This window comes from Tursiops truncatus, chromosome 4 (assembly GCF_011762595.2).
Source record: "Tursiops truncatus isolate mTurTru1 chromosome 4, mTurTru1.mat.Y, whole genome shotgun sequence".
Classification (NCBI taxonomy): Eukaryota; Metazoa; Chordata; class Mammalia; order Artiodactyla; family Delphinidae; genus Tursiops; species Tursiops truncatus.
In genome coordinates, this window is record NC_047037.1 from 96,049,490 (window position 1) to 96,062,668 (window position 13,179).

A 13,179-nucleotide genomic window follows, 5' to 3' on the forward strand; every position below is an offset into this window, starting at 1 on the left:
CCGAGTCAGCTGCTCCTTTAACCCCGCCCTATCTGAGTGAACAACAGACGCCCTCCGGTGACCTACACGCAGAGGCGGGGCCAAATCCAAAGCTGAGACCCTGGGAGCTGTGAGAACAAAGAAGAGAAAGGGAAATCTCTCCCAGCAGCCTCAGAAGCAGTGGATTAAAGCTCCACAATCAACTTGATGTACCCTGCATATGTGGAATACATGAATAGACAACGAATCATCCCAAATTGAGGAGGGGACTTTGGGAGCAAGATTTATTATTTTTCCCCTTTTCCTCTTTTTGTGAGTGTCTATGTGTATGCTTCTGTGTGAGATTTTGTCTGTATAGCTTTGTTTTCACCATATGTCCTAGGGTTCTATCTGTCCATTATATTTGTTATCTTCTTTTTAAAAAATTTTTTTCTTCATAATTATTTTTTATTTTAATAACTATTTTATGTTACTTTATTTTATTTTATCCTCTTTCTTTCTTCCTTTCTTTCTACTTTTTCTCCCTTTTATTCTGAGCCGTGTGGATGAAAGGCTCTTGGTGCTGCAGCCAGGAGTCAGTGCTGTGCCTCTGAGGTGGGAGAGACAACTTCAGGACACTGGTCTGCAAGAGACCTCCCAGCTCCACATAATATCAAATGGTGAAAATCTCCCAGAGATATCCATCTCAACACCAGCACCCAGCTTCACTCAATGACCAGCAAGATACAGTGCTAGACACCCTATGCCACACAACTAGCAAGACAGGAACACAACCCCACCCATTAGCAGAGAGGCTGCCTAAAATCATAATAAGGCCACAGACACCCCAAAACACACCACCAGACGTGGACCTGCCCACCAGAAAAACAAGATCCAGCCTCATCCACCAGGAAGCCTACACAACCCACTGAACCAACTTTAGCCACTGGGGACAGACACCAAAAACAACGGGAACTACAAACCTGCAGCCTGCAAAAAGGAAACCCTGGTGGCGCAGTGGTTGAGAGTCAGCCTGCCGATGCAGGGGACACGGGTTCGTGCCCCAGTCCGGGAAGATCCCACATGCCGTGGAGCGGCTGGGCCTGTGAGCCATGGCCGCTGAGCCTGTGCGTCCGGAGCCTGTGCTCTGCAGCTGGAGAGGCCACGACAGTGACAGGCCCGCGTACCGCAAAAAAAAAAAAAAAAAAAACCAGACCCCAAACACAGTAAGATAAGCAAAATGAGAAGACAGAAAAACACACAGCAGATGAAGGAACAAGATAAAAACCCACCAGACATAACAAATGAAGAGGAAATAGGCAGTCTACCTGAAAAAGAATTCAGAATAATGATAGTAAACATGATCCAGAATCTTGGAAATAGAATAGAGAAAATGCAAGAAACATTTAACACAGACCAAGAAGAACTAAAGATGAAACAAGCAACGATGAACAACACAATAAATGAAATTAAAAATACTCTAGATGGGATCAGTAGCACAATAACTGAGGCAGAAGAATCGATAAGTGACCTGGAAGATAAAATAGTGGAAATAACTACTGCAGAACAGAATAAAGAAAAAAGAATCAAAAGAACTGAGGACAGTCTCAGAGAACTCTGGGAAAACATTAAACGCACCAACATTCGAATTATAGGGATTCCAGAACAAGAAGAGAAAGATAAAGGAACTGAGAAAATATCTGAAGAGATTATAGTTGAAAACGTCCCTAATATGGGAAAGGAAATACTTAATCAAGTCCGGGAAGCACAGAGAGTCCCATACAGGATAAATCCAAGGAGAAACATGCCAAGACACATATGAATCAAACTGTCAAAAGTTAAATACAAAGAAAACATATTAAAACCAGCAAGGGAAAAACAACAAGTAACACACAAGGGAATTCCCATAAGGTTAACAGCTGATCTTTCCCCAGAAACTCTGCAAGCCAGAATGGACTGGCAGGACATACTTAAAGTGATGAAGGAGAAAAACCTACAACCAAGATTACTCTACCCAGCAAGGATCTCATCCAGATTTGATGGAGAAATTAAAACCTTTACAGACAAGCATAAGCTGAGAGAGTTCAGCACCACCAAACCAGTTTTACAACAAATGCTAAAGGAACTTCTCTAGGCAAGAAACACAAGAGAAGGAAAAGACCTACAATAACAAACCAAAACAATTAAGAAAATGGGAATAGGAACATACATATCAATAATTACCTTAAATGTAAATGGACTAAATGCTCCCACCAAAAGACACAGATTGGCTGAATGGATACAAAAACAAGACCCATATATATGCTGTCTACAAGAGACCCACTTCAGACCTAGAGACACATACAGACTGAAAGTGAGGGGATGGAAAAAGATATTCCATGCAAATGGAAACCAAAAGAAAGCTGGAGTAGCAATTCTCATATCAGACAAAATAGACTTTAAAATAAAGACTATTACAAGAGACAAAGAAGGACACTACATAATGATCAAGGGATCAATCCAAGAAGATATAACAATTGTAAATATCTATGCACCCAACATAGGAGCACCTCAATACATAAGGCAAATACTAATAGCCATAAAAGGGGAAATGGACAGTAAAACATTCATAGTAGGGGACTTTAACACCCCACTTTGACCAATGGACAGATCATCCAAAATGAAAATACATAAGGAAACACAAGCTTTAAATGACACATTAAACAAGATGGACTTAATTGATATTTATAGGACATTCCACCCAAAAACAACAGAATACACATTTTTCTCAAGTGCTCATGGAACATTCTCCAGGACAGATCATATCTTGGGTCACAAATCAAGCCTTGGTAAATTTAAGAAAATTGAAATTGTATCAAGTATCTTTTCCGACCACAACGCTATGAGACTAGATATCAATTACAGGAAAAGATCTGTAAAAACTACAAACACATGGAGGCTAAACAATACACTACTTAATAACGAAGTGATCACTAAAGAAATCAAAGAGGAAATGAAAAAATACCTAGAAACAAATGACAATGGAGACACGATGACCCAAAACCTATGGAATGCAACAAAAGCAGCTCTAAGAGGGAAGTTTATAGCAATACAATCCTACCTTAAGAAACAGGAAACATCTTGAATAAACAACCTAACCTTGCATCTACAGCAATTAGAGAAAGAAGAACAAAAAAACCCCAAAGTTAGCAGAAGGAAAGAAATCATAAAGATCAGATCAGAAATAAATGAAAAAGAAATGAAGGAAACGATAGCAAAGATCAATAAAACTAAAAGCTGGCTCTTTGAGAAGATAAACAAAATTGATAAACCATTAGCCAGTCTCATCAAGAAAAAAAGGGTGGAACACTCAAATCAATAGAATTAGAAATGAAAAAGGAGACGTAAAAACTGACACTGCAGAAATACAAAAGATCATGAGAGATTACTACAAGCAACTCTATGCCAATAAAATGGACAACCTGGAAGAAATGGACAAATTCTTAGAAAGGCACAACCTGCCAAAACTCAATCAGGAAGAAATAGAAAATATGAACAGACCAACCACAAGCACTGAAATTGAAACTGTGATTAAAAATCTTCCAACAAACAAAAGCCCAGGACCAGATGGCTTCACAGGCAAATTCTATCAAACATTTAGAGAAGAGCTAACACCTATCCTTCTCAAACTCTTCCAAAACATAGCAGAGGGAGGAACACTCCCAAATTCATTCTATGAGGCCACCATCACCCTGATAACAAAACCCGACAAGGATGTCACAAAGAAAGAAAACTACAGGCCAATATCACTGATGAACACACATGCAAAAATCCTCAACAAAATACTAGCAAACAGAATCCAACAGCACATTAAAAGGATCATACACCATGATCAAGTGGGTTTTATTCCAGGAATGCAAGGATTCTTCAATATATGCAAATCAATTAATGTGATACACCATATCAACAAATTGAAGGAGAAACGCCATATGATCATCTCAATAGATGCAGAGAAAGCTTTCGACAAAATTCAGCACCCATCTGATAAAAACCCTGCAGAAAGTAGGCACAGAGGGAACTTTCCTCAACATAATAAAGGCCATATATGACAAACCCACAGCCAACATCGTCCTCAATAGTGAAAACCTGAAAGCATTTCCACTAAGATCAGGAACAAGACAAGGTTGCCCACTCTCACCACTCTTATTCAACATAGTTTTGGAAGTTTTAGCCACAGCAATCAGAGAAGAAAAGGAAATAAAAGGAATCCAAATCGGAAAAGAAGAAGTAAAGCTGTCACTGTTTGCAGATGACATGATACTATACATAGAGAATCCTAAAGATGCTACCAGAAAACTACGAGAACTAATCAATGAATTTGGTAAAGTAGCAGGATACAAAATTAATGCACAGAAATCTCTGGCATTCCTATACACTAATGATGAAAAATCTGAAAGTGAAATCAAGAAAACACTCCCATTTACCATTGCAACAAAAAGAATAAAATATCTAGGAATAAACCTACTTAAGGAGAAAAAAGACCTGTATGCAGAATATTATAAGACACTGATGAAAGAAATTAAAGATGATACAAATAGATGGAGACATATACCATGTTCTTGGATTGGAAGAATCAACATTCTGAAAATGAGTCTACTACCCAAAGCAATCTACAGATTCAATGCAATCCCTGTCAAACTACCACTGGCATTTTTCACAGAACTAGAACAAAAAAATTCACAATTTGTATGGAAACACAAAAGACCCCGAACAGCCAAAGCAATCTTGAGAACGAAAAACGGAGCTGGAGGAATCAGGTTCCCTGACTTCAGACTATACTACAAAGCTACAGTAATCAAGACAGTATGGTACTGGCACAAAAACAGAAAGATAGATCAATGGAATAGGATAGAAAGCCCAGAGATAAACCCACGCACATATGGTCACCTTATCTTTGATAAAGGAGGCAGGAATGTACAGTGAGAAAGGACAGCCTCTTCAATAAGTGGTGCTGGGAAAACTGGATAGGTACATGTAAAAGTATGAGATTAGATCACTCCCTAACACCATACACAAAAATAAGCTCAAAATGGATTAAAGACCTAAATGTAAGGACAGAAACTATCAAACTCTTAGAGGAAAACATAGGCAGAACACTCTATGACATAAATCACAGCAAGATCCTTTTTGACCCACCTCCTAGAGAAATGGAAATAAAAACAAAAATAAACAAATGGGACCTAATGAAACTTCAAAGCTTTTGCACAGCAAAGGAAACCATAAACAAGACCAAAAGACAACCCTCAGAATGGGAAAAAATATTTGCAAATGAAGCAACTGACAAAGGATTAAACTCCAAAATGTACAAGCAGTTCATGCAGCTCAATAACAAAAAAGCAAGCAACCCAATCCAGAAATGGGCAGAAGACCTAAATAGACATTTCTCCAAAGAAGATATACAGACTGCCAACAAACACATGAAAGAATGCTCAACATCATTAATCATTAGAGAAATGCAAATCAAAACTACAATGAGATATCATCTCACACCAGTCAGAATGGCCATCATCTAAAAATCTAAAAACAATAAATGCTGGAGAGGGTGTGGAAAAAAGGGAACACTCTTCCACTGCTGGTGGGAATGTGAATTGGTACAGCCACTATGGAGAACAGTATGGAGGTTCCCTAAAAAACTACAAATAGAACTACCATATGACCCAGAAATCCCACTACTGGGCATATACCCTGAGAAAACCATAATTCAAAAAGAGTCATGTACCAAAATGTTCATTGCAGCTCTATTTACAATAGCCAGGAGATGGAAACAACTTAAGTGTTCATCATCGGAGGAATGGATAAAGAAGATGTGGCACATATATACAATGGAATATTACTCAGCCATAAAAAGAAATGAAATCGAGTTATTTGTAGTGAGGTGGATGGACCTAGAGTCTGTCATACAGAGTGAAGTAAGTCAGAAAGAGAAAGACAAATACCGTATGCTAACACATATATATGGAATCTAAGAAAAAAAAAATGTCATGAAGAACCTAGGGGTAAGATGGGAATAAAGACCCAGACCTACTAGAGAATGGACTTGAGGATATGGGGAGGGGGAAGGGTAAGCTGTTGACAAAGTGAGAGAGTGGCATGGACTTATATACACTACCAAACGTAAAATAGATAGCTAGTGGGAAGCAGCTGCATAGCACAGGGAGATCAGCTCGGTGCTTAGTGACCACCTGGATGGGTGGGATAGGGAGGGTGGGAGGGAGGGAGACGCTGGAGGAAGGAGATACGGGAACATATGTATATGTATAACTGATTCACTTTGTTATAAAGCAGAAACTAACACACCATTGTAAAGCAATTATACTCCAATTAAAAAAATATATAGTACATGTCATCTGTAAAATGGAAAAAAATACATTTTTCTTTGCATATTATGAACACTGTGCTTAAGGTAAACTATACACCATTTGAGTGTACTAATCTAAGAATACTTTTTTATTTGAAACTATTAATACTTCATATATCACATAAAATTCATGAAATGATTTCCATTACTAAGGCTCATTAGTTAACTATTACATTGAAAAGGGTTCAAGAGCCAAAGGGGTTTGAAAACCAACCTATGTCATAAACCCGGGAGTCTAAGACTAGTTGTAAAACAATCACCCAGAGGGCACTTTAACAATGGGATCCCCAGGCCCTGCCCTCCAAGAGGTCTGGGATGAGATCCAGGAATTGGTATAATAAAATCTCCCAGTAATCTTAAAGAACGGCCAGGTTTGGGAACACAGATATGAATATTAGCACAGATGCAGGAATAAGAAAGGGTAACAATGGAGGTGCCATCCTACTACTGCTGAGAAAGAGTTAGAAAAAAAAACTTCAAAAAGATATAAAAAGGATAAATCAGAATAAAATGACTTCATGGTCTACCATTTTCAGGAATGTTGGTGGATGGTCCCGGTTCTCCAGGTGGTTCCAAGCTATCCAATAAGCGATTCACTTTATTTCGAAGTTCTATCAGTTCTCGACGAAGATATTTCACCTGACTTGATTCAAGGGGTCTTGGCTGGCCATTAACTGGAATAAAAGCATTAATTTTCTTAAAATTAGGAAATATTCTTCAATAAGGATATCAGTAGAATAATATGCAATAAGGAAAAGTCAAAATAACTTCTTGAAAAAGTTAAACAAAATCAAACAAGATACCTATTGACACCATTCAAATAACTTTTTAAGGAAAGGATTCTTCATTGCTACTTACTAATTTTTGGAAAAAATAAATATTCGTTAGTCTTTGCTGATGCCAGATCTATGGCTTACAACCCATAATGGTAAAACAAAACAAAATAAGTTAATTAAAAGAATTCAACTACAGTGAAATAAATTAAAAATACAAAAAGCTTTAATATATTTTAATAGAAATTATGTACCTTCAAAAGCTCATTTTATTTCACACAATTCTTTTATAGCCTTAAAATATTCAATAAACACCTTATTAAAGGTACAATATGACTGCAGGTTTTTTATCATTCTTGCCTACTTCTGACCTAAAAACAAGAAAAATTAGCTACCTAAAATAACTGACCTAAAAAGTAACCTATTAAAAAAAAACGCAGAATTCATAAATTCACATCACCACTGTCCTTCAAAGTAGTTACTTCCAAAGCAGCACATTAGCCACATAAAGTCAGATTATTCAATAATGATTGTTTTTTTAAACAAAGGCAATATTACCTCATTTAATTACCCATTTTGTGCAAATGACTTTCAGCTGACTAAAAAAGAATCCTTCATCCAGCAACAAAGACCATCACCACTGAGATTGTTAATTTTAAAATTTTTAATTTATTAATTCACAAGGCTCTGAATGCAAACCTCAAGATAGGAGTTGAAAAATTAAACTAAACTCAAATGTTTTTTATGCATTGTCAGTATACACATATACAAATTCCTAAGGCACCAAATTAGAAAAGGAAATCTATTTGAAAATAAAGGTTCAGTGAGATTCTTTGTAAAATATGTTTCATACATCAAACCACCAATATAAGCTTTTAAAAGACAATCCACCAGTATTTTACATACTCCCTATACAGTTATGAGGAAGTTCAATATAATCTACCTGTATCAATGGCTGGCTTTTACTGGGCATTACTGTTTTTCTCTAATAGCTGAAAAGAAGAAAAGCAGCTCCTGACAGCTAAGAACTGACCCAGTACTGTAGGACAGGCTTGAGTGTTGCTAGAAGCTGGCATGGCACTGACAGGTAGGTTGTGGTGTTCCCTTGTTGAACATAAACAATTTCAGAAAACACTAACAGTACATCAAATACATCTCAATAAAATTTTCAAAATTTAAAAAACAAAGAACATGAACAATCAGAAAAGATCACTGTGGGACTGTGATAGCTCAAGACAAAAAAGAAAACCAGTCCATATCATGTGAGACCTAGACAAAAACAAGAATGTTGACCAAACCACAAAAATGACCAAACATCCCTGGCTAATTATGCGTGACTGTCGCAGTTTTACCAATCACAGCTTTAGCCTCAATTCACTACCCCCACCAAAGCCCCATTCCTTGAACCTTATCCAAAATCATCTAACACAAGCCCAAGCCCTATGAAAATTCCTTTCTAACACGTTTTTACTGACACCCTATTGTTCTCCATGGTGTTCATTCTCCCTCATTGCAATGTATTTGAAATTAAGCCCCGTTTCATTCCTAAAACCGCTTACTTGTGCCTTCTTTTTTCTTAAGTAATCTCAATAGAGGTTTGCTAGTTGTATATTTTCAAAATTGATGATCCTATCAATTCCCCAACTTCTAGTTCATTTCTGCTCTTTATTATTTTCTTCCAAGTTACCTGGACTTATTTTGTCCTTTTTCTTTTTAGCTTTAGCATGCTCTAAAAACTATGTCATATAAAAGTCATCACTGGGCTTCCCTGGTGGCGCAGTGGTTGAGAGTCCACCTGCCGATGCAGGGGACACGGGGTCCATGCCCTGGTCCGGGAAGATCCCGCATGCCGCGGAGCGGCTGGGCCCGTGAGCCATGGCCGCTGAGCCTGTGCGTCCGGAGCCTGTGCTCCGCAACGGGAGAGGCCACAGCAGTGAGAGGCCCGCGTACCGCAAAAAAAAAAAAAAAAAAAAAAAAGTTATCACTAATTATTTCTAATTCGTATTGTGATTTCTTCTTTGATATGTTACTTAAAAGCATATTTTTATCTTCAAAAGTATGGGAGTTTGGGTTCTTTTTTGTCAAATAGTTCCTAATGAGACCAGAGAATATGATCTCTAGGATATTCCTTCCCTGATATTGAGACTCATTAGAAAACCTAGTACATGGTCAGCTTTTATAAATATCCATATGCACTAAAGAAAAACTGAATCCTGCCCTGATTGCTAGATGTATAAGATCAAGCCTGTATTTGTTCTGTTTAAATTTTGAGGCTGCTTAACCTATCAGTTTCAGAGAGAAGCGTATTGAAAGCTCTCTTATGAATTTTTCCTTCTTCTGTCAATTTTTCCTTGAGGAAAAATCTAAGGCTATGATGTGTAAGTGTTCAGAATTATTGTATCTTCCCAGAGAATTATTTTTTATCATGATGAAGTGACTATTACTAATAAAGTTTTCACTTAAGAGTCTACTCTGTTATACTACAAACTAGCCTTGAGTTTGTCTAGTATACAAACTTTTCTAGCCCATTATTTTCCAACTCTGCATAATAATCTTTTTGTATGTCTCTTATAATCAGCATGTAACAAAATTGTTTAACCAATAAAAGTGTCTGTCTTTTAACTTGTATGTTTAGTCTGTTTATGTGTACTGTGGTTAGTATTTTGTGCTACTTTCTATTTTTCAAGCTTTCTCTGCTTCTTTTCCTCCTTCCTCACCATCTAGTTAACCAAGTAAGTACCCTTTGTTTCCTTCTTTTCCCTCTACTGGCTATTTCTAGTCTTTCAATAATCCCTCTTACATTTTAGAAAAGCATACTTCAATTTAAAAAACCTAAGTTAATTACTATCCTCCTCCCAAAGAATCCAAGTCTTTAAAGTATTTTAATTCCTATCATCCTCTCCTGTCTTACATATAATTATTGCTCAGTATTTTTGTTCCATCTTGTTTCTATATTCCTAAAACTATTATTTAATAATCAATGCTCATTTAAATTCATACATTAACCAGTTTATTTGCTCACAATTTCTTGCATCTTTTACCATTCTTCGGACTCAATTTCCTTTTTGCTGACAAACCATTTTTAAAAATTCTTTTACAAGTGTCCTTGACGCTTGTTAAATTCTCAGTCTTTGTTTGAAAATGTTATTTCCCCTTATTCCTTAAGTTTAGCAGACTACAGAATGCTACTTGTCTACCCATCTTTTTCTGAACAGTGGAAGATGTTATTCTATTGTCTTCCAATTTCTGTTATTGTTACTGTGAAGAAGTCTAACAGTCTAATTGCTTTGTAGGTGATCAGTCTACAGGCTGATTCACTCAGGCTACTTTTAAGATTATCTCTTTGTCTTATATATTCTCCAGCTTCATGACAATACATCCAATGGAGATTTATTTTTACTTACCCTGCTCAGGACTCACTGTGCCTCCTGAAACTGAGCGTTTATATCTTTTATATAATTCTGAAAAATTCTTTAGTCATTACTTCCTCATATATTTCCACTCCCCTATTCTCTCCTTCTTTAAAGTCTTAATGGAAATAAGCTGGACTTTCTCAAATTCCCTCTCATTATTCTCCATCTCTGTGTTTTTGTGCTCTATTCTGTCATTTCTTTAGACCACCTTCCACTTTACTAATTCCCTCTTTGGCTGTGACTAATCTGCTGTTCTAACTCACCACTTAGTATTTAATTTCAATTTTAATTGACTAATATTTTTCATTTCCACAAGTTACCTTAAGTTCTTTTTTATGGGGGGGTATTGATGTATAGCTGATTTACAATGTTGTGCTAGTTTCAGGTGTACAGCACAGTGATTCAGTTATATATATATATATATATATATATATATATATATATATATATATCTTTTCCAGATTCTTTTCCATTATAGGTTATTACAAGATGGTTGAATCTTGTAATACAGTCCCCTGTGCTATACTGTAGTTCCTTGTTATTTCTCTACCTTAAGTTTTTAATCGGTTCCTTTTTTCATAGTGCCTAGTTCTTATATGCTTATTTCTTCTTTTGTGTCCAATAACTTTTAATATATACTTTATTATCACTTCTACTAACTGAAGTTCTTGGAAATCTAATCCTACTAATAGTTGTATCCATTGTTTCCTGCTTACATGGATGTTTCATGTGTCTTACACTTTTGACCTCTAAGTTCATCAACAGGATTTTATCTGTGAGAAGCCTATGTGATTTGAACTGAGAACATACACCCTCCAGAGAGATTTCTGCCTTTGTTTCTTGCAATTTTTCATGGTAGTAACTGGGCTTGGGAGTTCCCAAAGGACCACTGGTTATGAATCCTCAAGGGAGCCTTTGCAAACCCCTGGCATCCCAGGGTATATGAGAATTTCCCCTGTCAATTCCTTGACTCTACCAACTAAGAGATATTTTTCTTCTACAATATTCTTTTTGAGAGTATAGCCACTGAGGGTCTAGGATCCAAGGCCTATACCACGTAGATACCAAATGACAAATCCTTAGATTATGCACACTAAAACCTTCACCATCACCACCAAAAGCATCCCAAGTCTCAGCTTTTGGTACTTCAGGTGCTGGTTTTTAACTCCAACTATATTTTGGTCCCTGACATTTTCCTCAAGTTCTTGAGCAAGCTCAGGTGTGTAATTCAAAAAATATATTTGAAATAGTTTATTTAGCACATCCTCAGTGTTTCTGGGATGAAGATTCAGTTTACCTAATCTGCTTGATAGATGGCCAATAGTGGTTAAGTATTTTAGATTCAATATTGTAAAAAGATACCTTTTATTTAAAAAAAATTTTAACAGTTTTTGTTAGCATTTTAAAATGATTCATGTTCACCCTTCCTAGATGGAGAGGAAATAAATACAAATTAAATCAATTGGCCATGATCATATTTCATGGAACTGTAATGGTCAGTGCCACATAATTTTTTTTTTTCCGGTAAGCTTATTACAATTTGTTTCCTCTGACAAACACCCAGTTTGCCTGAGTTTTAAAAGGGTACTTCCTTTGCCCCACTTGAGCCACAAAATTTTTTTAAAATGCTAACCAAAACATCCAGAAAAAAAGTCCACATTTTATTTTTCACATAATCATACTACCACTTTAACTCTGCAATCACTTATCTTGTCCCTTAAGCATTCTGCCTTGCAAATCTGTCATGATCTATAAGAAAACAGAATCTAATAGATTAAAATTAGTCTTATATTTGTTTTTTATCAGAACTATCTCTAATCTTTAAGTACTCCTTGAAAAATAATTTCTAAAAAGTATCAGGCCTATATGTTAAACCCTGAGAATAAATAAAAACATACTACATTAGAAAAGATAATTATATATTCTTAGAGAACTAAACTTAATAAAGGTAGTTTTAACACTGCAATTATTTTCAGTCCTGGAAACACTTATACAAGTGGCACATATTATTATTTAGGGTAACCAAGCAGATGAGTTATTTAAAATATGTCTACTTTCTACTAATCTTCAAAGAAAAAGAATATAGTTAAGCCTTAATAATTTAAAAATTCTGATATAGCTGAAAAGTTACCACTTAGTTCTGAGTCTTTAAAACGAAAAAAGCTAAACAGTTTTTCATAAAAATACAATGAATAGTATATTTATTAGAAAGTTTACCACTTACCAAATAACGTCAGTTTCAGTATCCTACTACACTGAATTGCAAAGGAAAGGTCAGAACTATCAAAAATTGTTATAAGATCTCCATCTGAAACAAACAAAAAAAAGTTTCAGATTTGAATTAGTAGTAAACTAGGATATATGTTCAATTAAATGCAAAATGTAGATCACAGAGCATAATTAGCATCTCCCATAAAAACCTTAAATATAAAGGATCTAGGAAAGATGTATTTGTTCAAATGATACTAAATCAATTTCACTTATTACTTTTATGGCAAGATATTTATCATATCCTCAGAAGAAGAGCCAACAAACACATAGCGAAGATTAATACATTAAGTAATCTTTTACTAGTCACCAGGAGATTACAGTTTAGACTGAAATCTTTTCCATTCTAAAAAATTTAAATGTATTTATC

General features: G+C 35.9%; 1 protein-coding gene across 8 annotated transcripts in view; it reads right to left on the minus strand.

Annotated features, from left to right (window-relative positions):
* TFG (trafficking from ER to golgi regulator) overlaps positions 1-13,179 on the minus strand; it is a 43,384-nt gene that overhangs the window by 21,637 nt on the left and 8,568 nt on the right. For all 8 annotated transcript variants that reach the window (XM_033855894.2, XM_073804332.1, XM_019922852.3 and 5 more), the window contains exons 3-4: positions 12,766-12,849; positions 6,883-7,029 (exon numbers count right to left, since the gene is read on the minus strand). In XM_033855894.2, coding sequence (XP_033711785.1) covers positions 6,883-7,029; positions 12,766-12,849 — 231 coding nt within the window. The remainder of the gene's footprint in view (positions 1-6,882; positions 7,030-12,765; positions 12,850-13,179) is intronic.